At 38.8% G+C, this 27,112-nt stretch overlaps 1 protein-coding gene across 5 annotated transcripts in view; it reads left to right on the forward strand.

Moving 5' to 3' along the window:
• LOC121942032 (uncharacterized) overlaps positions 1–27,112 on the forward strand; it is a 75,276-nt gene that overhangs the window by 32,682 nt on the left and 15,482 nt on the right. For 3 of the 5 annotated variants that reach the window (XM_042485103.2, XM_042485104.2, XM_088075902.1), the window contains exons 1-7: positions 14,866–15,029; positions 15,591–15,812; positions 15,956–16,075; positions 17,754–17,789; positions 17,941–18,020; positions 21,106–21,202; positions 21,688–21,774. In XM_042485103.2, coding sequence (XP_042341037.1) covers positions 14,996–15,029; positions 15,591–15,812; positions 15,956–16,075; positions 17,754–17,789; positions 17,941–18,020; positions 21,106–21,202; positions 21,688–21,774 — 676 coding nt within the window. In that variant the 5' untranslated portion in view covers positions 14,866–14,995. Of the gene's footprint in view, positions 1–14,326; positions 14,440–14,865; positions 15,030–15,590; positions 15,813–15,955; positions 16,076–17,753; positions 17,790–17,940; positions 18,021–21,105; positions 21,203–21,687; positions 21,775–27,112 lie in introns of those variants that run through there. The other 2 variants (XM_088075903.1, XM_042485105.2) reach the window with 2 other exon arrangements.

Consider the following 27,112-nt stretch of genomic DNA (forward strand, 5'->3'; position numbering starts at 1 on the left):
TTACCATTTGTCATGGATAAGAAAATAGTCAAAAAATTAGTTCTTGATCATATTTTGTGGCTCATATGATCCATTTCCTTGCTCTTCATTAACGTTGTGCTGTTTAAAAGCTCTGGGTGACAAAATACAGCACATCGTCTTTGTGGCGTCCATGTTTTTTACACACTTTTCTACAAAAAGTCACAAATACTCTGTAGTCCAAGGAACAACCATCTGAAGAGCACGTGAATGCACCATTAGTCTTGGCTGGTGTAGGTCTAGACTCGAGTCCAATTTAATCGGTTCTTGCTTGTTCATTCAATGTCGTTGCTGCATTATGTTTTAAGACATTACACATTCATAGTCACTCGCACATTTGACAGACTTTCCTGGTACATAGCAGACACTAGAAATAGTTGTTCAAAAAGATATTTTTCGTTCATTCACTATCGATCAGGTTTAGAGATCTCTTAAGAAAGTAAGGAAGCTGTCAATTTCTCTCTTTTTCATTTCTTGCACAACTTTTTTTGGTGTTTTACATGTTTACAACTGTTTGCAACAGTAAAAACGTCTTCTGGGAAAGAAAAATGTGCATCATTATCCCCATATTTGAATGATTATTGCATCGCCCTCTCCAGTCAGCCCGATTTACACCCCTCCTTCAAGTATGGCCCAGACCACATGTAGAATTTGTTAATTGATTCAAATCAATGAATTGATAATCAAATTAAGTGGCATTTCTGAGTCTGATTATCAGTTTAGCTGAGATCATCCGGAGCAGCCAAAGCTGTCACATTCACGTGAATGACAGAAGAAAAAGACGTAATTTTGCTCACATACAACAAAGATTTAGTGGCCCTGTAAATAAATAAATCATTATGATCCCACCTCAGACACACTGACAGTTACTCTTACCGTCATCTTGTGAAAAGCCAATTATCACATATTACTGGTAGAGCTTCAAGACTTGATATGACAGTTGTACGAAAATATTTTTGTCCGCTTTATCTTTTTTTTCTGTAAATGATGAAAAATTGTCGAAATTTAATTTCGAGTGTCTGGGCGTATGTATATATTTAATTACTTATAGTGTAGGTTTGAATGAATAAGGAAGCTAGTTAATTAAAATTAAATGACTTATGGGGAAGGGGTGGGATTGAATACATTTTTACTTCTTCTCACTCCTTTTTGAATATTTGAAGCAAGTCATTTTGTATTTGGCCATTTCTGTTGCTTTATGCTTTTCATTGTTTGTAACTATTACTTTATTTTTTGTCAGTCTGTTTTTGTATAATATTTTCTTTTATTTCCTTTTTACATGTTCGAAATAAATAATAATCAATCAATCAATCAAAACAAACTCGTTCAATCAACTGTCTGATTGTGAAGGTTGTTGCAAATGATTTACATAATTTTCATACTCATCAATCAGTTCAGTAATCTCATGTGGATGTGGGCATTGTCATCATGGAGGAATATGATAATGTTTTGACAGTTTTATTTACTTGTGAGCCATGTCCAAAAAATATTACCATCATTTTGAGGTAGATAGATAACCTTTTTTTTTAGTCTGATTTATATGGAAAAAAAACAAACGTTGTTTCTCCTCAAAACCCCCTGCAACTGCCAATCACATTCATCACTTTCTAAAAAAAATCCATGTTACATTTTTGTAAATCAGGAATAAATATCACTTAAAATACACTTTATTTCATCACTTAACTCGTAGGCAATCATAGAAATAACACACTGCGCTGTTAAGCTTCTCCTTTAGCCCAAACTAGCAAAACTCAAATTGGAGCTACAATCAATAGTATCTTTGATTTGGAGTCAGCAAAGCCTGAAAACTCATTGAAGTGTATCTGTGGCAAGACAAAGCTAAAGCAAAGAGAGAAAGTGGCAGAGAGCACGGTGCCATGACCTGGAGGTCACTGGCAGTAGATAATCTGGTATGAGAACAACTGATAGCCTGTCAGTAATGATGGGGCCTAACTCTGAAGAAGAAAAAGGAGGGGAGCCGTAGAAGAAATAAAGAAACCTACTGAGAACTCCCCTATGTTTTTTGTCATCTGTGAGCCAAATTAGGGTGAGAGGGGAGAGGAAAGGAGGGGGTAGAGGCGAGTGAAAGAGAGAGTGCAGATGGACCACACCGGCTGACTGGTTGGGGTAATGTGGACGTTTTCTCTCCGGGGTCAGATATTTACTCCTAATTAGCTGGAGGAATGCGACGCATGAGAGCGGAACAGATACGTTACCGTTTTGGCCGGAATTTCCTCTCCTTCCGTGGCATGCGCTGCTTTAACCTGATTAGGTATGGCACTTATCAGAGGAGATGAAAGCGCTCGGGGGATCGGTGACGCATTGCTGGACACCCCTGCTCTGCTCCCACTTCACCCCCATTTCCACCGCGACCCTCCCCATGGTCATTACTGGTTGTGCCGTGTGTCACGGTACTTGGAAAACGGGGTCTGATTTACAGTAAGACTGACCGTGCCCTCAGCGTGACACTTGTTGCGGGACCGGATCAAAAGGAAGTTGTTGGGAATAAACAAGCATGGAGACTTTCTATAAAAATGATTTTTATTGAAGGAACTTAAAATGAGATAAACAAGTTTTACGAGGTGGAGAGAGGGGCATGCTGTTGTCAGGAAGTGAGACAATTTCAGTTTGGTGTGTGTTTGTGTGTGTGCGTGCGAGCGTGCATGTTTCAATGTTGGTATCAAACCTGGTGGCAGAAAGTCAGAGCAGCTTTCATAGTTGCACTCCAGTGCAGAGAACAGCTTGTGGCAGCAGCAGGCCTAACTTTCTGCTAATGATGGATTAGGAGGCTTTAAATGGCAGATGAGGCTAGTTGGTATTGGCAGGCTTGGTGTGGTATAGCTTTAATCTGCTACGTTTGTGGTTTTCTTGAGAAAAGGGGTCAATCCCGACTTTGGCTCTTGGCAGGGAGACTGTTTTCCGCGAAAGAAAGCCATTTGCTTTTAATTCACTCAGAGGTGAATGATAATAAGAAAAGAAAAACATATTTTCTCACTTACCTTGATCTTGCCACACGGGCACTTTCTGTTTTATTTGCAAGGCTTTTACATATTGAGCTTTGAGATTTATACTTCCACTCCTAATCCATTTATGGAGTTCACAATGTGAAAAAAACAACAATTTTCATTACTTTACTTTCTACCAAGATAAATAGTTCCAAACAAATCTGTTAAAACGTATTCTGTGTGTGTTATCCAGATCAAAAGGAATACAGATCCCGAAAAGAAACACAATTGAATTTTAATTATGCATACTTTTGAGCCTTAATAAAATGTAAACAGGTGATTTATAAAAAATAAATTCACCCTTGCACAGTTTTCATGAATGTTGAAATTAGCTACAGAGACTGAAACATTTTTATTTATTTATTTATTTATTTATTTTTTTTTTTACCAGGCTGTAAACATGTTTATAACTGCTGTAATGGGTATTTTAACATGGGGATCTATTAGGATTCACTTCTGGAGCCAGCCTCAAGTGGCCATTGGAGGAACTGTAGTTTTTGGCACTTCTGCATTGGTGTCATTTTAATCTGCCCCAGAGGTCACCTGGTTGGTCAACATTCAGCCTCACAGAGAGGCAAGCATAGCTGTAGAGTTTTGGTCTAATTTAATGGTAATTTTTTCAGTCTGTGATCACCACAAACACAATCCTATTCCCCCAAATTTTAAAAGACTACATATTGTATATAGATACCAGAAGGGGTGAGAACACATGTTCATTTTTTTGTTATCTGGATGAACCACTCCTTTAATGTGCAGTCATGAAGCTCTCGATGTGTGCGTGTGGAGGACAGAAATGTGTTAACCTTCATGTTGAGGAAGGAGCTGGTGGTCTTCGTACTGATGTGGTTCTGAATTCAGGCTAAACATATATTTTTCAGAAATCCCCAACGCAAACAAAATCAATCACCAGCTGTCACACAAACCACCAGTGAAGTGGAACTCCATGATTACACGCTTTCCTTATCAGTGTCCATACATAACCCAGTCTTTTAAAGAATGATCATGAATATTCCTTCTCCACTAAACCGCTTTACAATCTGTCTTCCTTCTCTGGCCGTATATTTCAGAGTGGAAATGATGTCAGATTTCACTATTACTGCCATATGCCATATGAGAGCTATCACTTCTGAATGCGAGACCTACCTCTGCTCGTAGCCAGCGGCACATCTGTGCACCTTCTGTGGTGGGCTCTGCCTGTGGTGGGCTTTGCTTTGTGTGTACGAAGCAAGCAGATACACATGATACTCACATGCTCGCAGACGGCCGCAGGTGGGCCCCCAATGTGATAGCAACAACAAACGTCTTTTAACGAACAAACTCCAACCACAGCGTATTCCCCAACTACTGATCACACGCTCGACGCCTCCTGTACGTGATGTCCGAGCCGACCCTTGGGTGCCTCAGAGCTGATGGCTGCTCTAATGACCTGGATGGATAATGTGTAATGTGTGTTGCAGTAAATGACAATGAGGTCATACCCTCTCATTTTCATTTTGTACCCCACACAGAGCTCGTTCCCAGCTCCCACTACTACTACTCTCCCTCTTCCCCTCTCTTTAACTCTCTGACAACCACACACACACACACACACACACACAGACACACACTTGCTCGCTGATGGTCTGTATTTGCTCAGGAGTTACTGGAACAGGCCACATTGAAGTCTGGAAGCAGAAGGACATTCAGCCTCCAGGTCTCACGGTTCCACTGATTGACCTGATGAAGACCAAAGGCTCCAATCACTGAGTCGATGTGTGTGTGTGTGTACAGTATGTGTGTGGGCACATCTGTGTGTGTGAACATGCTTGCGTGTGTGTCAACACCTGACCACACACAATGTTTGGATGAGCCGTTATCATTTGCACATTAGACTTTTGAAAATACTCCAGAAATTCTGGGGCCAAAATCCGTCTTGTCCTTTCCTTCCTGCTGTCTTCTTTCTTTAATCCCACACAAGAAGGCCCACATCAGTGGTCTGTCAAGTGTGTGTGTCTGTGACTGTGTGTGTGTGTTAGATAGATACCAGTTGGTTTTATCTGCTGCCTAGGTGGCACAGTACAGATGAAGGGATGCTGGAAGCGCTGGAGTCCTGCCAGTGTGTCTCAATTTAAATTCAGCTGGTTGGTAAATGTATACTGACAGAAAGAAACTTCAGTTTCTGTCGCCACGTGTCCTAAAAACATCTATCTCATCACTGACTTTGGGCTGCAACTAAAAAATAGGAAAAATCTTCCTATTTTTGCAATTAATTGATCAATTCTTTAGTTTATTAAATGTCAGAAGATAGCAGGGGAAAAACACAAATATAAGATTTTAACATTTGCACAGTGTGAAACCAGAAGTGTCAATCAAGTTATTTATTTAACAACTTAAATACTACCAAGACAGAGGACCAAAGATGGCGCCTTTTCATTTCTATAGAGTTGCTCGCCCGGCGCATACGCTGAATACTTTAGCTTCCAGGTCTGCTTCTGCAGTATGCGGCTCACTGACTATTAGTGTATTAGCATTAGTGTTTCTCCTGCTGGCCCCGCCTGCGAGTTTCCGATGGCTTATAGACTTTACATTGTAATGACGTCACCGATTTTTAGACTGCTTTTCTCGGCTCTGGGAAAGTTTCGTAAATGCAGTTTGATGTGTCCTGTGATCAGTCTTACAGACGTCTCTTTGATAATGGTGGGTCATGTGGAAAATGCACTCTGGACCACAGGGGATTTTTTTGCTTCAATACTGCGAGTGGCCACCTGGAAACATTTGCTGCAATGGGGAGCAGCTTTCTTTGGGGCCTGCGTAGTGTGCTAGTATATGTTGCATACTACGCTAGTGAGGTTTTTTGCGTGACATTACATTACGTTAGTAACAAGTGTACTTATTTTAAGCTATACCATGATTTTCTTTTCTAAACCCAACCACAAACTTTTGTTGCCTTACCTTAAATAACGAATACAGCTTTTTAAACCTAAATTTTAAGTTTATTTTGAAAAGAGAATGTATGCAGCCCTGTCCCTGCTTTTACAGCAGCACTTGTGCAACCAAACGTGGATGTTTTAAGCCAAAACATGGTCTTTCCTTACTTTTAACCAAGTAATTTTATGCCTAAACCTAATCACACAAGTTTCAATGTGTCCACTACAAAGTAATGTACAAATGTAACATATTTGAAATTTTAATTTTTTTCTTTATTTAAAAGTTTTTTTAAAAACAGAACAAAACAAATAATCTCCCCGGTACCTTGTATTTGCAAAAACATACAATAAGAACCTTTTTTTCGGTGATAAGTTACCTTAGAAGACTTGCCGCTTGTTTTGGGGTAATTGTAATGGGCATTTTCCACTATCTTTTGTATTTTCTGACAGTTTTAATACTAAATAATTACCATGTTAATCAAAGAAATAATCAAAAGATTATGTGGTATTAAAAATAATCATTAGTTGTAGCCCTCTCTGGCTTCTCTTTCTCTTTCCCCTCTGGCTGACACCACAGCTTACCTCCCATCAATATCCCTCTGCTCTGCTGACGAACATGAAGCCAATTTTAGACCTGTCTTTACCACACATAAACATTTCCTCCTCACCTCTTTATGTTTTACAATATTGCACTTTCCTTGGCATTTACTCTGCAATTGTTGCCTGCAGGCAACACCTTTCCTCATGGCTAATACCTATTTATATAGGAGTTTCTCATGTTTTGCTTCCCCATCAAACAAGGTAACGATGCCAATACTGTAAGCCGCTTTCATTCATCAAGCACACTGGCATCAGCTGAGTGATAAATCCACTCAATAGTGTGTGGGTGGTATGTGCTGTGTTCTCTGGGTGGTCATATTTGGGGAAAAGTGAAGTCCAACAAAGGTGTATAATTTGGATGGGCATTTTCATGCAGCCTATACCAGATGTACACAAAATGTCCTGAGGTAAGCAGCGGGTTCAACACTAGACTGTAACACATTTACGGGCATTGTCGTCACAGTCCCTTTGGCAGGTAGATTAAATTTCATGGATTCCCTCTGAAAGTATTTGCAAATAAAGCTCAGTTGTTGCAGAAAATTGTCTGTTTGGCAGAAGATTCACTTTGCGTAACTCTGTGCATGAAGTTGAGCTAGTGCCACGATGTATTCGCCTTCCTTATGTTGAAGACGACTGGAAGACAACACACTTAGTATGTTTATATGCACAGTTAAGTTTAGCTACAGCCATAGCTTGATTAGGCCATTTAATAGGACTCCTGTCCTTTTCCTAGTATACAACACTGGAGGAGAATCGATTTATTGACTAAAGTATGTCTGACTCCACCACAGATGGTGGTGATTTGCCCCCTTTCAGCTAGTTGATATAGACTGAATCACAGTCACAATGTTTATTCACAGTCACTTCGGTAGAAAACTGCCTTAATTGATTAGTTTTAAGACACCTAAGAAAAGGCCTAACTAAATAATCAATATCAGTTTAAGTTTACGCTATATTTAGAATATTTTTACTGCTTTACCTTTCCATAAGACATCCCTCAATGGCAGGGATTTGAAGCCGGTGTATCAAAAACACCAGACTCCATTGAGAAAAACTGTCATTTTATTCCACTGAATGGCAGAATTCCTGGTCTACTGCTACCTAGATCTGCTATTGTGGAAGGTAAAAAGGAGCAAATACTCAAATATGGTGTAAACATGAATGAATATTGAGTACATCACCATGCCAGTGTTATGGGACTGTACTATCAGAGTTGGGGGACTATTTATCAGAGGAGGGGAATTGGTGGGTGGGGTGTGACTTTTTTATTTAAAATGAATATAAAATACTACCATTTAAAGTTGAATGCCCCTCACCAAAGCCAAAATTAAAAACACAAGTCCCTCCTCAGTGCTTTTTTTTTTTTTTTTAATGCCTGACCCTAACCACAGAGGGAGGCCTGTGTGGTGACCAGGAGCACCTCGGTCAGTTAAAGTCCGACTGAGGTGTGTACATGTTAGAGTAGCTCAGTTTCCAATCACATTATCTGCATGTGTTCTTCTGACTTTGAGAAATTCAATTTAGTAAGATTTCAGTCGTACTAACATGTTAACATGTACACAGTAATACAACTTTTTCTGTATTTTCTGTAAATTTACTGATTGCTTTGTTTGAATATTTCCGCGGGATATCAGCGTTGGTTTCACTGTACGTAACTAGCTCATAGATCAGAGAGACCCCATTGAGAGGAGTGAGTGACAGAGGGCAGCAGGGAAGAAAGAAAGGAGCGAATGAGTGTTCTGGCTTCTTGACCTCTTAGCATAAGAAGTCTTCTGAGTTCAAACTCCAGTGATTACAAGCTGAGCTGGTATTTAAAGTGGCCCTACTCCCCCACCACTCGCCTCCCCTCCTCCTCTCCTCCATCCCCCCATCCACTGCTGACTCGTGTGAGCTGTGTGTGACAATGTCTACGACTTGAATATAAGAGTACATACCACATGAACCTCTGTGTGTGTGTGTGTGTGTGTGTGTGTGTGTGTGTGTAGGGGTTTAGTTGAGTAGGTGGGCAGGGTCAGGGGTTGCTTGGTGGGGTTCTGGAGCCAGTGGGCCTTCTCCATTGTTCAGGCTGGAGGAAGCCAAAGGGGGGCAACGAGTATTGATGCCGAAGGTATTGCCTTCTTACGGTAGGGGGTTAGCAATAAGGTGTGTGTGTTTGTGTGTGTGTGTGTGTATGTGGACCTTTGCTCCAGGAGGAACCCACGAGGGGCGGGAAAGGGAAAGCAATTACAGATGATATAGGACCAAAGGGAGGAAATTGATTAAAGAAAATGGGTGACCAGGAAGTAAGTAGGGATCATTGTTTCCCCTTCAATTAAACTGAAATGTCTCAGTGGTCCCTCTCTTTGAGCTGCATGTGGTGGAGCAGGACTGTGTGGGGGTTCTCTCTGGAAGAGGGGAGGTGATGTTGATGGATGGGCGGATGGATTCAACACCCACGATAGCCTCCATACACCACCGTATTCACTGTATTAATCTGATTTTAGGAAGGCAGCTGTCCGCAGCTCACACATTGATGAATTAAAGGACAGTTCCAGTGTATGACAGGTTATTTTCAGTTTTGGATGATGATGTAAGTACTGGTTAACCCTTTGAAACTTGATCTAATTGGTTTTATTTCTTGCAAAAAAAAAGGGAGAAGGAAATGAGCAACTTAACAGCACATGGCCCAAAAATTAGCACAAAACTAGTAAAAAAGTTACAAGAAAATTACCTGAAAATAAGCAGAAAGCAAAAAAAAAAAGGGAGAAAATGACCCCAAAAAGTTGTAAAAAAAAAAAAAATTTGAAAGAAAAACGTTTTTTTTTCTTTAACATGATTTAAAATACATAAATCTAATAATTATGAATAATGTTTTCAGGAAAGTTTTTTCTTGTTTTTGATTTCCCCTTTATAAAAACTAATTTTCAGGTCTTTTTCTTGGCCCCTTTTACTAATTTCTTGCAAGGTGTGGGGCCTTTCTTGCCAAGTTGCTTACTGCCTCTTCCCCCATGTCTTCGAAAGAAATCAAACCAATTTGCTTAGTTTTCAAAGGTTTAGCTTCAGAAAACTGATGTTGATCCAGGTCTTAAAAGCTCAAGGCAGAGCACTGAAGCTGCACTGATGATTGAATCATATTCATACAGGTGCATGGTGCGGACACTATACCCTGCCTCTTATTGCTAGCCACTTGTACACTTTCTGTTCAAGGCAGGGTTGTTGCGCTGTTACTCCGCCTCACCATTCTGTATAAAAATGTATGATCTCTGATCTCGTCTGTGTAAAAGGGACAGCTGTTAGGACAGGACAAGGGACCGGTGAGACGTTTTGACAGGGTGTAGTGTGTGGGACCCACTCAGCGAGCAGCAAAATGTCTGCAAAATGGGGAGACATTGAAATCCAGTAGCTCCTTACCCTTCAAGCAGAGGACAAGATCACCTGCCATATAACAGGGACGGTAAATGGTTGTTAATGTCATCTTATGCCAATGTATTGTTTAGAAAGCGCTGCCCGACATGCATGTTATATGTCACACAAGAGGCCATCGCTGTTGTGTTACACGTCACGTCCTTCATGCCTGTTTTGCTTAAGGAATGGCGGTATGCTATCTAAAGATCACTCACTGAGGCGGTGTGATGCAGCCGTTGTTTGCTTCTGAATAAAAGAGCAAAGTCATCATAATGAAGAGTCTGTGTTGCAGCCCAGTAAGATTTCTGTGTAAAAAGAGCTTTTCTCCTGATTTGCTCGTGCCACTGTTGTTTGCTGACACAGCTCCCTCCAGCACTCCAATCTCCTACGTGCGTGGTGTTTTGCAATTAAGATTGAACACCCATGTATATTTGTTAACAGGGATGATTTTTTGGATTCTGAGCTCTGAAAATGTGGCATTGTTGGGACAAACAAATCCTCAGGTTAGCCAAATTTATTTGAAAACGAAAACAGTCAAACTGCATAGTTTTTGTCCAAACTATCCATTGTAAGTAGCCATCCTTTTTACAGGCCGACCTTTTGGTTCAACCTTGACCTCCCATACTTGTTTGCACACACACAAGGAATTAAAATATGAGTGCACTTTTGATTTAACCTCAAAATAAAGTGGTTTAGATAACCTGACTTAATTGCTGATTTGTTTACAGCCCGTCTAAATGCTTGTTTCTCACTGTCAGACAATACTTCTCAAATCTAAGAAAATAGATTTGGTGAGAACAATGTTAACAAACTGAATAGAGATGATCCCAGGAACTATTACCATTTGACACAAGTTTGTACAACATTGGAAATTTGTCTTCAGGTATTTAAGATCACATTCTGGAAAGACATTAAATTGTATTTTGTGTCACGTGTCAGTTTATAACTGCATGTTTATTAGTTCTTCTATGCAAAACACCATAAAACTGTTACTCCATTTAAACATTTTTGAGTTAAATAGGGACTTAACATTTTTATTATAAGCTATGTCAGTATTGTACATAGATGGAGTTCGTTGGATAGGTCTACACCGAAGCAAACAAGTCTACAGGCTTTAAAATGCAAACTGAAATCTGGGCCACCAGCACACTAAAATCAACAGACTGTGCAGGCTTTTATTATTGTTTTGACATGATTTAATTCCCAAATTTGTTGAATTCAGCTGAACTGAAAAAGTTCAGGTTCACAAGGATGTGGAAAAAATACATTAAAATCCAGTTTTCAGTTCGATGTATCCTCATTCAAACTTTTGAGTCATTTTTCTCTCTCGCTCATTTACTGTTGCTTCTCTGTTACTTACTTGGCAAATGTGAGTATACAGTATGAATAGTTTTACAAGGCCAAGGGAGAAATAACAGTGAGGGGAGGTGGTGGTGGTGGTGGTGGTGTGTGGGATGGGGGTGGGGGGTAAAGAAAGAGAAAACAGGTTGTCAGTGTGGTTGAACAGCAAAATAGCATTTTCTCCCTCGGGCTCAGCCTCCACAGATGTTTCATTCAGGCCCCATGGCAGGGCCACTCTAAAAAGTGCTCCAGTCCCGACACAATTCAGCCCCTTTGTGCGCTGAAGGAGAGAAGCTCAGCCCACTGTTTACTGCTCGTCCACCCCCCATCCCCCCTTGTCTAACCCCCCTCCTCATGTTAGCAGGCGGAACAATTGGGGAGGGCCTTGCCCAGAGCCGGGGCGGTGTGGCAGGTCCACAGAATGGGCTGTGAATCCTGTGCCTCTGAATCCTCCGGGTGGGTGGTCCAGCTCTCTCCCCTCTCTGTGTCTCTCTCACAGACATACACAGAGAAACACACTCTCCTCTCCTCTCCTCTCCTCTCCTCTCCTCTCCTCTCCTCTCCTCTCCTCTCCTCTCCTCTCCGTGATCCTCCTCCTCTTACTCCTCTCTGTGATTAGCTCATCCCGGGCCCGCTGCTAGTGCCTGGGCTCTGTGATGTGGTGATAGGTGGCCCAGGGAGGAGGAAGCCAGACGGGGGTCTTTCTTCGGGATTAGTGGACTCCCCAGTTCCTCGTCACTGCGAGCTGGTCCCGCACAGACCTGGTCAGGCAGGAGGGGCCTGTGGTGGCCCACGTGGAGCCTGCCAGTGACTGGGTGGCAGTTAACACTAATCCTGCTGCTGATTACCACTGGCATGGGGAAATAAACAGTAATAAATGAACCTACAAGGCTGAACACACATACACTCGTACAACAACTCCACCCACACAAGACAAGTAATGCTGACACACTTGCACAACGACACATTTAAAAACATTCAAAAAGCAGCAGTATTACAGCAAGTAACACTTGTTGTGTCTGCTAATTATTTTCTCAGTTAACAATTTGGTCTATAAAATAACAGAATAAAGTTACAAATACTTGTTATCATTCCCCAGAGACCAAGAATACGTACTTAAATGTCTAGTTTGTATTCGACCAACAATCCCAAACCCAAAAGTATTCTTATGAGACAAAGGAAAGCATCCAATCCACAAGTTTTATAAGCTGCAAGCAGTGAAAATTTGACATTTTTGCTTGATTAATGACTAAAAGGTGAGAATAATTTTTCAATTATCATGTGTCATCAGTAATTTGTAATCACAGTAGTTGCCAATTATGTTTCCATTGATTCCATTGACTGATTGTTGTATCTCTGATTTCAGTCTCACTATCATCATATCTTCCTCAGACACCACTCTTCAAAACATATCATAATGTCCTCTTTTGCCCCAACAATATTATTATTTATCTTTAATTTAAAAAGATAAACTCAAGTACCTGAACCTATATTTTGTGAACCTTTTGTACCTCATCAGTCAGACAGGAAATCGATTTAAGTATTAAGTTAAAGTTACCGTCCGTCAGAGAAAAAGGCAACTATCTAATCCTATCTGGCGTCTTTCCCTTTAGTCACAGCGACATCTAGTGAGCAGAAAACGGTATTGACAACAATGGAAAAGTTGCACCAAGTCACCTGCTTTGCAACACTGTCAGTTTCTCAAAAAGAAGAAAGGCAGTTGGCCGTTATGGCTTTACAATATATTGCAGTGGTTCTCAACCTTTTTCCTTAAGTGACCCATTTTCTATCATTGTGTAAATTAACTAGTAACATTTTTTATTATTATTTCATATTACACTCAGTACTTTACAATAACTGTACAAAACAGCTGATACGCTGTACAATAAACCCTAATAGTGAATGCAATAACTACAGGAAGTCTGAGTAAAAACATCATTTTGAGTTTGAGCAGATTACTCCCTGTCAATATTGCATCAAAGATGGGTTTTCCTGATATTTTTAAGAGCTTTTTTTTTTTTTTTACATTTCAATTTTGTTTTAACAATCCTACATGCTCACAAATAGGCTTACTTTTGACAAATTCAGTGTCTTTTTCCCCCTGATGTTTGCTTGTCTTTCTATTAACTCTTTGTTGTTTTATTTTCTACTGCAGAACGAGTGAAGCTCTGTAAATGTCGAATGTCTTGAGGTTGCCCTTATCCTGTAAAATGTTTCCTTTAGATCTTGAACTCTAATCTAACACTGAAAAAGTGTCAATTTTATTTAGTTTTCTCCACAGAAATGAATGGAAGTTATGAGATATATATATATATATATATGTGTGTGTGTGTGTGTGTGTGTGTATATATATATTCAGTGTTTGCATCTTGCTCTATTGATATTCTGATTGTAAACTCATTATTTTATAATCCAGAATATGATCATGATGTCTTTTTAACACTGAAAATTATTTATTGGACTAAATGTTTCAGGGAAAATCAAAATTCTGTTGGCTAACTCATCAAACCTGACACTCAGGAGTGATCAGCCTCACGTGTGACTGAATGGAAATGACGATCGTTGTTATAATAAAAGAGGGAAATAACAGATCATGAAAATATGGTGAGTTGGTGAATAAGGAAACATTAACGTATATAACTTGGGAGTGATGCGAGGTGTTGCGATGTGTCAGATCAGTCTGATCAGCTGTAGCTGCAGTGCTACGGACCTCCAATCATTAACTGATATCCGTTCATGGGGGTGTGCCGGTCAGTAAAAAACTTCCATGAAGTCTGCTCTCGTGTATCCTTGCTTCCCTCTCCTCCAAGAGCCTCATGGGGGCTCTTGGAGGAGCATTTGAGCAATTCGGATGTCCTTACGTCCTTCAGTCCTGATCGGTTTCCAGGTCAAGTGATCAAGGATGGAGGAGAAGAAGGATAATGGGACAAACCCCATGTGTTTTTCTTTCAAATCACCTGCACCTAGTTAATTTAACCACCTGTGTTCAGTGGTGATCAGTTCAATCACCTTATGTGACCTAATATGACCTTTGTAGGTGTGTCTAAGCCTCTTCTTCTCTGTTTGTCATAGTTCTCACAACCCCCGGCAAACAACCCCTTTCTCATCCTTCCCCTTGACCTCCATCAAACCACCAAACTCGACTTTCTCCCCATCACCCCGGTCCTTCATTTATCCAAATAAAGGTATGTTCATACCTCACATCAAGCATGGTATTTGTTAGTGAAACATCCCTTGAAAAAATTTGCAATCTTGCAATCTGCTGTGAAGTTTTGGCAACCCCTAGTATTGGTCAGGACCCCCAGGTTGGAAACAAGTGGCTTAGAGGAAATAAATGAGAACATACATTTACACATGAATCCTTCAAACAATAAGAGGTAAATAGTAGAAACAATATCTGCTCTCACAGGTGTGAAAAATGAACTTAAGATTCAGTGGAAAGAAATTGGCGTGCTCATATTGTTCTGCAGTTAGAGGAGAGTCTGAAGCAACATAGCAGCAGTATGTTTCCTCTCACTTACACTGTTTGAGCAACACTGTGTTTTTAATGCATCCTGCTGTGGTCAGAAGCGTTGATCCTCTTTTTTTGGTTCTTTAAGAGGCGTGCAACGCTCAGAGTCATAGAGGAAGAAAAGCAGCATATGAGCACATCACCTTCAGGCTCAGAGCCTCGATAATACAAACTTTATATCAAGACTTTGTAGCTTTTTCCACCTGCTGCTGCCACCAGAGAAACTTAAAATGCCATTGATTGGTCTTTCCTTCTTTTTCCTGGGTAAGGCTTATTAAATATGTGTATTATTACTATATTGGTCATTGGTTTAATATTAAACTGTTTTTTGGGAACCCTGTGACTTAAATGTTCTGGCTTTGTCTTGCTTTAGGTAATTACTTGTTGTAAAAATTCAATGAATATTCAAACGCTTTATTAGATCAAATATCCTTAATGGATAAAAATTTGAAGTCAGAGTGTATGAGTTAGAGGACAAGCAGGGCCACACCTTAACATACAGTTCTTTTATAGCTGGTTCCCATTAAGGCGTACAGTTAACAGAGCTATTGCAAGGCATGTTTGTCTTGTCTGACGGCGCAGTGCAGGGTTAATTGACACAAAGAAGCAAAGAAGTTACTTCAAATTTTTGTGATCAATTTATTATTATTTATGCAAAGACACAACAAAATAAAAACCAACAAATGCTAAAAAAACAAACATAAAAATACAGATCAAGCACAATGCAAAGTAAAGTTTGCTGAATATGAACTTGTTGCTAATTTCTCACACTTTGTTCATTTTTGTGTGTGTATAGTTTTGAAAAGGCTGTTTTCTTTCCTGCAGGGTTGGTTGTGGCTTCTGTCACAGCTAATACAACAGAAAAAGGAATTACCACAACTTCAGCTGAACTAGGCCAGAATAGCAGTAACCCCACCATTGTAACACCTCTGTACACCACCACCGGTATCAGCAGAACCATCAACATGCCTGCCGTCACTGTCGGCAGTACTATGAACATCACTGAGGGCAACAGCACCATCCCACCCTCAACAACAAAACAGAACAGTGAGAGCTGCAATCTAAACTATTTATTGTCATTTGCATTTACCCCTAAGTTTTGGATGCCCCCAAAACGAATCTTTTAACCTTTTCTTTGTTTTTGTGTATATCATAATTTGCTTGTGGAATAACACGCTTCTCTGATTCAGGTAATGAAGGTCTTAGCAATGCAAGCCAGAGCACAATGGCCCCAAGGACCACACCTAAACCCCTGGAAACTTCTAAAAGCACAATCTCTACCACCAAACCATCACAGCACACCAACAAACGTGAGTTGAGAATGTTGACTAATAAACCACATTATACCTTTGGTGTTCCTTGATTAGTCTGAGAATTTGTCAATTTTACAATACAAAATATAGTGATAATGTACAGACGTACTCTGTGTACATTTAGATGTATGAAGTGTGTATTTATAAAGAGTGAATGTATAAAGAGAATTGGATACACTGTTGAAGGTGGGCCATTAATTTCTATGAAAGTTGCCTCTAGGCACGTGAATCTAAAACGTTTGACTTTGCGGGTATAAAATTACCTGGATCTTTCACAGTGTTGGGCCCCCAGAGCAGACATACTGGAGACATTATCATTGGTCAAGTGGCTAACTTCCTGTTAAGCCCTCTGATAACTTGAATGTTGATTAAATGATTTAATTAAGTGGCTCTTCTAGACTTGAAATGTTATTGGTCCAAATGGATCAAATCCTGCAGGGGTTGTGAGATTCAAAAACAATCCACCAATTTAGACATCACTCTTACAATGTAAGAAAAAGTCAATTTTGGCCCAATGGGGCATCACCTGACAGAACCAGAAGTTGTAATCCACGGTTTGGCCACTATGTCAATTGGCCTCAAAGCCTGGTGCTGTTCTTGGGAGCTGGTTAAAGGTGGCGCTATGGTTTGGTTTAGGCACAAAAGCAACTTGGTTAGGTTAATAAGATCGTGTTTTGGTCTATGTTTGTTATATATGGAAAGTAAGTACGGTGTGATGTCACCCAAGTCAAGTCACATAATATTACAGTAAGTACTTAGGTACGTAATAATTGAAAGAAGTCAACACTCTTAGTTTCTCACGGGGCAAGAACAGCAGTTTCCTGGGTGAAAGTCCTGTTTGACACATTTTCCACCCCGATCCCCTCCCTACTTGGACTTTCTCACTCTTTATACTACGGGGTCATTATCATTCACCACCGCCAATTGTGTGACGTCATTAAACCAAGGAATGTGAGAGAAGGCTGGCTGGATGATATGTTGCTTTTGTGTTTTTAGCTTGTTTTGCTGCCCCTAAGCATCCAAAAAATAAATTATTACAGCTTTAATTGAAGCAGCTTTCCTTTCTGATTGTATCATGGCCAACGTGAACTTATCCAAACCCGTCATGTTTGATGTTTGGGCAGAAGCCCTGGCACTACCCGGCAGTTTGTTGCTTTATATCTTGACGCAGAAGGGGTCAGCTGTAAGAGGGGATTAAGCAACAAAATTACTTGGTTATGGTAAAAAAAAAGATTGCTGGTGTTGTGACGAAAGACTGATCTTTGAGTGGCTAAAATGTCACAACCGTGGTTGTTATTTGTTGCTTTGGTACACCTGTCTCCTTGGTCAGAGTCAGGTGTTGGGTCCATCCGTTTTCCCCCCTACCTATCCCTTTCACACTTTTTAAACTAAGTCCACAGCACCCTCTGATAATGACACAGGGATTGGTTTATATTGGAGTTGGTGGAAAGCCCATTGTGTCTCATACAGACACTAAACAGTGCCTCCAGTGTTAAAGACTCTGGGGACACTGCCTAAGCAACGCATTTTGACCTGCTGCTGACACAGGCTGCATGAATGGACAGTGACACTTGACTACTCATTGGCAGGTTTATTTTGACATTTATATTTAATGACATTGTTTGTCAGCTTTTTCTCTTTTAAAACGTAAACCTTTTTTTGTATTTTTTTACAGCCAACGCTACGCCGAGGGTTGCAAGCGACTTCACTGGTGAGTTACATTTTAAAGTGCTCCACTACATAATATCAACAATACTGTTAGTTTTTTCATAAACAGTAGAAATATGTCTTTATTTTCCCACAATGTCAGCAGACACCTTCATCTTCATAAATACTAATTTAAACTGTGATACCTCCCTCAGGCATCATCATCCTGGTTGTGATCATCCTCGTAGCTGTTGGATTTGGAGTTGCCTGTTACGTCTCACGGAGGAGAGGAAGGGTAAGTAGTTTGCTTCCATTACCAAAAAAGTAATGGTTCCACATTTTTGGAAATATGCTTATTTGCTTTCTTTCTGAGAGTTTGAAGAGACGGTTGATATCACACTCATCTCTTTCTTTTTTAAATACGAAGGTACAGCCGGCAGCCTGTTAGCATAGCTTAGCATAAAGAGTGGAAACAGTGGGAAACAGCCAGCCTAAAGCGTATTAACAGATCCTGCTTTGTTTGTTTAATCCACTCAAAAACTGAAATAAAACTTGTATTTTTACAGGAACACAACCCTGTAAAAACAGGGTTTTACAATAAAAAAAACACGTTTACTAGTTTTAGAGGCGTTAGTAGTTTTTCATGTTTGGACAGAGCCAAGCTAACTGTTTCCCTCTGTTTACCGTATTAATGCTAAGTTTCATGAAATTGCTAACAATCGTGTTTCCCAAACGTTTATCCGAAAATGTACGACGATACCCTTAATTTTGTGGTGCCATGCCATTGTTACAAAAGCCCAAAAGTTGGAAGCAAAATGTCCCAATGTTTGGAACAAAGCCCATTTCTTCGACAGAAACCCCATGTCGAAGAAATTCACCCCAATGTCCCATTCAAGCTAGCAGGGAACGTCTCTACAACATTGGCTAAAGTTTAAAAAAAAAAAAAAAAAAAAGGTTGTCTAAAGTTACCTACAAGTTGCAATAATATTTTAAAGGAAATATTTTAATGTAATTTTCAAATAACGTTTTAAGGATGTTTATCATTTCAAATAATGTTCCTATAGGGTTAGATGCTGACTAAGACGTAATGTTTTAACGTTTTATGGTGTTGAGAGGTGACAGATTGTAGAATGTTCTTTTATAAATCCAATGTTTCATGAGAACAAAGGAAAAACATTTTAAATGCAACATTCATGCAACATGTTGAGGACTGAGATTACAGACTATTTTTTAAAATGTAAAAGTAGTCTAAAAATTAGACTACTTTTACATTTTAAAAAATAGTCAATTTTCATTGTTTTCCTGTTTTTATGTTTATAGGGAATGTCAGAGAATTTTACAAATTGCTAGCTGGGTAGTCTACAACTATCCTCTTTAGGACAGGAAAACATTCACTGAAAACATTCTGAAAATGTTTTGTGACCTAAGCAAAAGAAAAAACTCAGGTGTACATAATTAAATTAATTAATGACAGCTTAGTTCTGTGTAGCTGCTTTGATTTCAGGATCCTTGTATCCTTGTAGTGCTATGACCGAGCCATTGTTAGTGTCATTAGTGCCACCTGTGCCCACTATGACAAGTTAAACTGTTAGCTGTGAGGTAGGCTCATTTTTTTCTCCATGTGGACTACACCACACGCAGCTTGCGCTACAAAAAGGTAAGACAGGATAATGATGCCACGCACTACATTTAAACATTGAGAAATCATGCAGATTCAGTAACAGTTATTGCTTTCATTGGCCCGTCTTCCTTATTTTACATAAATAATGTGAGATAGCTTTCGGGAATTTAGCCTGGGAAATGCTAATCTGTGCGGTCATATTGCCAACATGGTAAAAAAAAAAAAAGAGAGTTTACCCTACCGTTAAATATTGCATGTTTGTATGAGTGTTTGGACTAGTATTGTATGAACCCTAACTGAATTGTATTTGATCATATTGATACAAAACAAGAGTGTGCAATAAGTGTAGAACCAACTTCTAATCTAATGTACTAATCCATAGCTGTAGTTTACAAAAAAACATTCAATAAATTATTCAGATTTTAATATTTGACAAAGGGCAATTTAAGTCCATCAATGCTTCATCACAGGGATATTCATATCCTCTAATGTTATTTTGTTAGATGTCAGATATTTTTCTATTATTTTATTTTTACTTTTTTACTTTTAATTCTGAATAATTAAGACATAGTCTGAAGTTTAGGATATTTTTGACATACTATACTTTTAATGTGGGTCTGTTCAGGATATCATATGGCTAACAAGATGAAGCAAAGTTTGTTTTTCACATAGTCTGTATGGCACAATGTATTGTCCATACAATTTGAACATCACCTGCAAGTTTCTGTGCAACAGCTTTATGTGTTTATAAAACAACATTCTTAACTACTTAAAATGACACACTTGTTATGTAAACTAAATATTGTGTGTCCCTTACACTTGTCAAATGTTGCATTGAATATGTGAGTTAAAGCTATTTAATAGTGAAGGAAAGAAAGAGAAGTGGTAAAGCCAACTGAGTATGCTCTAATAATGCAAATGTACTTTACTGAAATGTTAGCACAAAATTTTTGTATAATGTCTTCAAAGAACATCCTATTCTAGAAAACCATTCTTGGAACAAAAAGAAATCTTACTACAGAAAAGTTTTTAGAATATGGTTGTATAAATTTCTAACATTGTTAAAAAAAAACACATCAAGAATAGTAGCACAAAACATTTGTATAATTTGTGCATGTTGGCCTACTCTAAAATAAATAAATCCTAAAAACATTTTTAGGATGTTTTAGAGAACATTACACTGCCTTTAGAAAGTGCCCTCTGGAAACTAAAACACATCTTGCCACTGAAAACATTACAGGCAGGAATATTGCATTGTAACATTCTACGAACGTTGTTAGAACCAAAAATTTCTTGCAGGGATTCCTCTGAAAATACACACTTCCTGCAGTTAGTTTGAGTTTCCCAGTGGCGTTAAGCCATTGATCCCAGATGTTTTTATTGACTCCTCACAGCAGCGTTTATGCCACCTAATGTGGGTGTTTTAAACCAAAACATGACCTTTTCCTTACAACAACCAAGTGGTTTTTGTGTCTAAACATTACCAAAAATTCACTACAACTTATTGACTAATGTAATATATCATATGCAAACATTTTCTTTGGCAAATGGATTGTCTGACTGCAGAGAATGTGTATTTTCGGTGCGAGCAGTGACCATTTGTTTTCGGTATAACAGGCTATCAAAGAAATAGGTTTTCGGTCCAATAGGACTTTTTTTTGGCTGATGGGGCTTCAACACAATGGGCCACTGGAACAACAAGGCAGTCCCCAGTGTGTGGCATTAATATATATGTGTTCTGATTCCCATTGTCCTACAGCGTTACTCCGTAGACTTCAACTCCAGACCAGATGATGCCAACATCCCTCTCAGCACTATCGAGCCAGAGTTACCCATTGATTCTACACCTCAGAACGGTCAGTCCAACAAACCCACATTATATATCAATGAGAGAATATTGCATTTCTATTTATTACATCTTGCTTTATTTTTTTTAACAGTTTACAATTATCACTCAGGTGCAATATCTATTCTTCCATCGTTCAATAATGTGAATCAGCCACCCAGCCTGTCTTTTTTATTATATATTTTATTATATTTTACTGCTTACTGATTACATTGCTGTGTTTTTTCTAATGCTTTCTTATAATTATATTCCTTCTGTCTGTGTGTTTTTTTTCTTTTTTACTGATATTTAGGTATTATTATATTGCCTTGTGTGTTTTTACTGATGCTTCCTGTTTGCCCTGTCCCTTTGCAGCTGTAATGTTGCAAATATCCCAACTGTGGGACGAATAAAGATTTATCTTGTCTTATTAATGAAAATCATCATCTTATGAATGCAAACAGATTGTGCTGGTCTGTTGTTGCAGAAGAATTAAAAATCCCGATGCTATTTCAGGTCTGCAAACCTTTGAAAGTACAGAAACTACAACAAAAGAGCCGCAAGAACCAGAGGCAAAACCTGAAGTGCAGGAAGAGCAGAAAGGTAAGAACAAACCTCCTCTGACTGACCAGTATTTTATTAATTGTGTTTTTGTATTAACCAAGCTCAAACAAACAGAACAGGACGTAAGTGTTTTGTGGGCTAATGTGTTATTTTCCTTCCTCTTTTATAAGATCAGTTAAACTGAGTAAAAGGAAGTAGAGTCTGTGAGCACTCTGCACCCAAATTAACACGGCATATTGTTTGATAATGTGAATGTCCTAGAGGCTAATCAAATATTTAAACCTGTGTTAAGAAATGTGTTTTGCTCCATTACAGGCATTGATTTCTCAGCCTAATACAAATATGAAACAAAATAGGTTGTCAGGCAATGCCATCAAACAACAAAATGTTTATGAAGTAATTTTGGCAACAGTTCGTGTGAATTTTATAGGAAGGGAACCTGAAATTCTGCCCAGCGGTCTGACTCACTCACTCTGAGTATGAAAAACAAATTGTGCAAATGATTTCAGATCAGTGAGGGACTTAATGGAAAATTTTGAAATGCCTTTGACGGAAGGTGTGTGCACAACCGATGTACACCACTTCCTTACTTTGAGAGGAGAGACGGGCTGAAAATGCGGCCTGCAGTACTCATCTTTACCACTTGATGGAAATGGAAGTCAAGTTAACAGTTTACGAGCTTGTTCAGTTTGCTGCAGATGAGCTCTTGAGTTTGCTGCAGGGGTTGTGAAGAATTTGGTCATTTTGTCTTACAGAATTAGAGTTCTGTATAATTCTGATCAAAATATATCAAAGCCTTTATCTTTATCTGCTGCATTTAAAAAAAAAAAAAGTTAAAAAAAAAATTATCAGATATTAGATAACCAAACCAAAATATTTCTGAATTCCAGCAGATTACTTCCTTTATCATTTGTGTTGTTCTGCAACTGTTCTTGTTTTATTGTTTTGACATTTTCGTTTGTCGGACAATGATTGAACTACTTTTGTCTTACTCAAAGACGTCTTCCCAGGCTGGATTAGAAACGTAAAACGTACATCTCGTGTCTGGGCCTGCATCTCTGCCTTGGGCCACACTTTGTTTACATGGACAGTGCTGATGGCCGCTTTGAAAGGCAGCTACATTTCAAATGGCTCTCTTCCTCTCAAGAGAAAGAAAAAAAGTAAAGTTGAGAGCAATCAGAGCAGGAAGGCGGCCACATTTCTTATCATGCACCCAGGTTTGTTACTGCTGTTGTGACACAACCTTAAGGCAAAATGAAGAACTTGATTCAGCTGATGATGATGACTGTGTGTCCAGTGCACTCAGACTCACTTGTTTTGTCTCAAGTGTTTCAAGTAGCGAAGTAAACTCTAAAGATATCAGCCAAAAGCCTGGAAAATTCTACCCACATAATATTTTTTTAATTCATGAGTGCAAGTTGCAGTACAAAAACAAAGCAAAAAAAAATCAAGGTAGCGACAGACATTACATGCATATGGCAAGATGGAAAAGGGAACAAAACAAGCTAAAATGAGAAAAAACAAAACAAGCAAAAGATAATCATGTAGAATAATATTCTTGTTGTTATAGTAGATATGTAAACTTTTACTGCACTGTGGGTGGTTATTAACGGCACTTGTGTGCATGTGTTTAAGTGCATTCATGTCCAGAACTGATGAAGACCAAAGAGAAGAAGGGTATAAATTAATTTAGAATAAAAATTAGAGTAAAATACGTTACATAAATAATAACAAGGAGAGTAATATATGATTCTACATATATTCTAATAATGAATACAGTGATAAGACAATAAAATAGTTGAAAAAAAATCTTGAATAAACAAATACATTTAAAATATGATAATGATGATAATAATAATAATAAATATAAAAAGAGAAAGGAAGTAACAAGAAACAGCACGTAATAGAGATACGACTCTATGTGTGTGAGATAAGACTGAAAATAACCACAGGTCTCTTAGAAACACTCACGCCATCACCCTCTTCTCACAGGCCCTGTAAATAATTAATGTGACTGTAGGCTAATGAGCAGCTTTTTTAAAATTTATAAATATCATATTGTTGTAAGTTGTTTTTGGATCTGAGATGAAGGCCATTTGAATTTTTGTGAATTGTGTCCTTTAGTGATAAGAACTATCTTTAAACCACACAATGCAAATAAGGTAACTGTGATAAGTGTTACAGGAAACCATCGTCACATCATTGCACGATGACAAACAAAATTAAAGCAACACCAAGCAACTGGTAAAGATTGATGGAAAATTGCACAAGTGGCACCTGGAAACTTTGCAAGCTGCACTCTGTATAATGTGTCTGTCCTGATCCTAGGGGTTTTTTTGTAGTTCATATCCTGATACACTTTGATAGTCAAGCTCCTCGTGTGTCATTTCATTTTACTTCTGTCTTTGTGTGTGTTTTTTCCCACCTTTGTGATTGTCTGTCCCACCCTGATTAGTTCCAAGTGTCCCTAAGTCTTGCTGTCACCTGTCCCTCGTTCATACCCTCGTTTTCAGCCTTATGTGCCCACCTACCCCAGCTGTGTCTTGTTCTTCTGATTAGTTCTCAGTGTATACATACCTTTGTGTTTTCCTTGTCAGTCCATCGTGTAATTCCCTGCTCTGTTTTCCTTGCCTGCTGTTGGTCTCCTGTGTTCCCGGTTGGATTATCCCTGTGTTTATCTTCAAATCCTAGTTTGTTTTCAGTTTATTTTGTTTCTTCTTTCTTTTGTACTCTTTTGAGTTATACCTGCCTGTTTTGGGGGGTTTTACATGTTACATTAAAGCTTTCCTTTTGTTTTAACAACCCACATGCCTACTGATTTACATTTGGGTCTTCATTTGAACTGAAACATAACAGTGTCACAAGTGACAAATGACGCAAAACACATCAATAATTAGTCAACTTTTCCAAGCATTGAGCGCAGGGGAAAGTTCTTCACTGGCAGTCTGACGTGCCACTTTCGGTTGGTTTAGTACAAATGATTCTTCCTTTGATTCTTTCTCAGGCAAACGGTTTATCTTGAGATCAGAATACATTTTCAATATATATATGGCCAAGATGCTGGCACATAAACAACACAAAGATCCTAAGAAAACTGTCACACTGACAAACTGCAAAATGTACGGGATATCCATTAAGGTGTTTTCTGATGGGAATGTCATTAATTTATACACCAAATACAAAAATTGGGCAAATAGAAATTTTGACCCAATGATGGCGTTAGATGAGAACTGGAATCACCAAAGTTATGAGAATAGATTCTGTGGGCACCAGAGACATCTGTACCAAATTTCAAGGCAATCAAAACATTTTTGAGATTTTACAGAGCATTTCATGGTGTTACTATTTCTTGAGTTTACAATGACAACAAGACAGGAAAATGTTGATTAAAGACCCATAGCATTGGCATCATTAGTAATGAAATCACCAACACCACTTAGAATCAACGGAGAGTTAAGCAAGTAACAGAATACAGTTACCCAGATTCAACTTGATTCTTAGTTACAATCTACTTATCCAGAGTATGTTTGTCCAAGAATCAGTCAGTATCTGCATTTTCTGCGAGCACTCAGGGTTCATGGAGTGGATAAAAGCATTAAGTTATTGTTCTACAAGGCAGCCACTGTATCTGTTCTGCGTTAAGGCATCACAACATACTTTGGAAACCTGTTCATCAAACCTAAATCACAAATCATAACCTGATCAGAAGGGCTGGAGAAGATTGATTGGCATGCCGCCCCCATCTTCTCTCCAGGAGATATTTGCGAGAAAAGTGAGTCATCAGGGCCTTAAAATCACCTGTGACCCCAAACCACATCCCTCACAAAGTGCATGAGCTGATGCCTTTGGGCAGAGGGCACAGGTTACCAAACTGTAAGTTGAACAGGTGTAAATTTTCCTGCTTTCCGCTATCAGTCAAACTGAGACACAGGGTGTGTGTGTATGTTCTGGTATGTATGGATCTGTGTGTGTTACTGATTGTTAACTGTAGTTGTAGGGTTTGTGTACAGATATGTTGTGCATGATAGTGAAGAGTCTGTGTGCTGTTATTTTGCCTGTTTTCTCTGAAATACCCAAGACTAAATATTCCTAATGGAAACAACAAATCTTATCTTTTCTATAAGACCATGGATAGTCAGTGTGCCCAACTGTTGTTCCTCATGCGTTAGTTAGTAAGCTTCAGAGGTGCTAGTTGCCCCCCCCTTCACACACACCCGCACACACACGCACAAGTGCACAGGCACATGGTTAGAAAGCAAGACTTTGTAATTAATTAAAACAATAAAATAAGAGTTCTCATTAAAAACAGTAATTGAGGAAACGCTACAGTAAGTGAGGAAACACCAAAGGCAGGATAAAACCTATAGCTAGAAGATAATAAATAGATAATATAATATTAAAAAAGGTAAAATAAATAAAATACTCTTAATAGCTGATATAGGGATAGTAGAACAAATAATAGTAAATCAAAAAATTTAAAAAATAAGCTATATACCATCTAGTAAAACAGTAAAACGGACTAAAATGTATGAATAAATAGTCAATCAAAGTAATGCTTAAAAACCAACACCAGAGATGGAAGAAACAATAATTGTGGTAATAGTCATGGTAATGTGATAGACAGAAGCAGACATTCAAGCCAGAATTGGGAAGGCTAGAACAGCTTTTGTTACACTGAGGTCCGCTTGGAATTCAAGTGATATGCCAAAACACCAGATGCCGGAAATTCAGTGCCAATTTTAAATCAGAGCTGCTCTATGATTGAGTCCACCAACAAAGTCCAGACCTTTGTCAACAAGTGTCTAAGAACCATCTCAAAGATACATCGTTCAAGCATCAGAAATGAAGATCCGAGAGGGAAAAAAAAAACAAGCGATAAGAGATATACATAAGAGAAAGAAATAAGGGTGAGATCCGACACATCCTCACCAAAAAGCAATATAATCATACAGGCTCCAACATGGAACCTACAAGGGAGGAGAAAATGAGGGAGACCTAGAAACTGTTACTGGAGGTCATCAAACAAAGGCCTTCTGTTGACAAAATCCTGTGATTTTCTTAACTTAAGAAATTAATTTTGAAATGAAATATTTGCCTGACTGTGATCTTGACAATGCAGTGGCTTGCATGTCTCCATTATTAGTGGAGTTCTGGCTTTTAATTTTGAAAATACAGTAGTCAGCATTAGGTATCTCTGCATCAGCGCCAATGTAGTAAGTCAACTGCCCCCTGGCTTTATCTCAGTACACAACACATCCACCACGGACTGTATAAATAATGCCTGTAGCTACGTCTGTAGTGACGTCGCACATTGGTTTATCAATATTTGGCCTCAAGTTTGCATTTTGGCCTTAGCCAGCTTGGTGTTTTGAAGGCA

This window comes from Plectropomus leopardus, chromosome 3 (genome assembly GCF_026936395.1).
Source record: "Plectropomus leopardus strain MGB_pleo_1.0 chromosome 3, ASM2693639v1, whole genome shotgun sequence".
NCBI lineage: Eukaryota > Metazoa > Chordata > Actinopteri > Perciformes > Serranidae > Plectropomus > Plectropomus leopardus.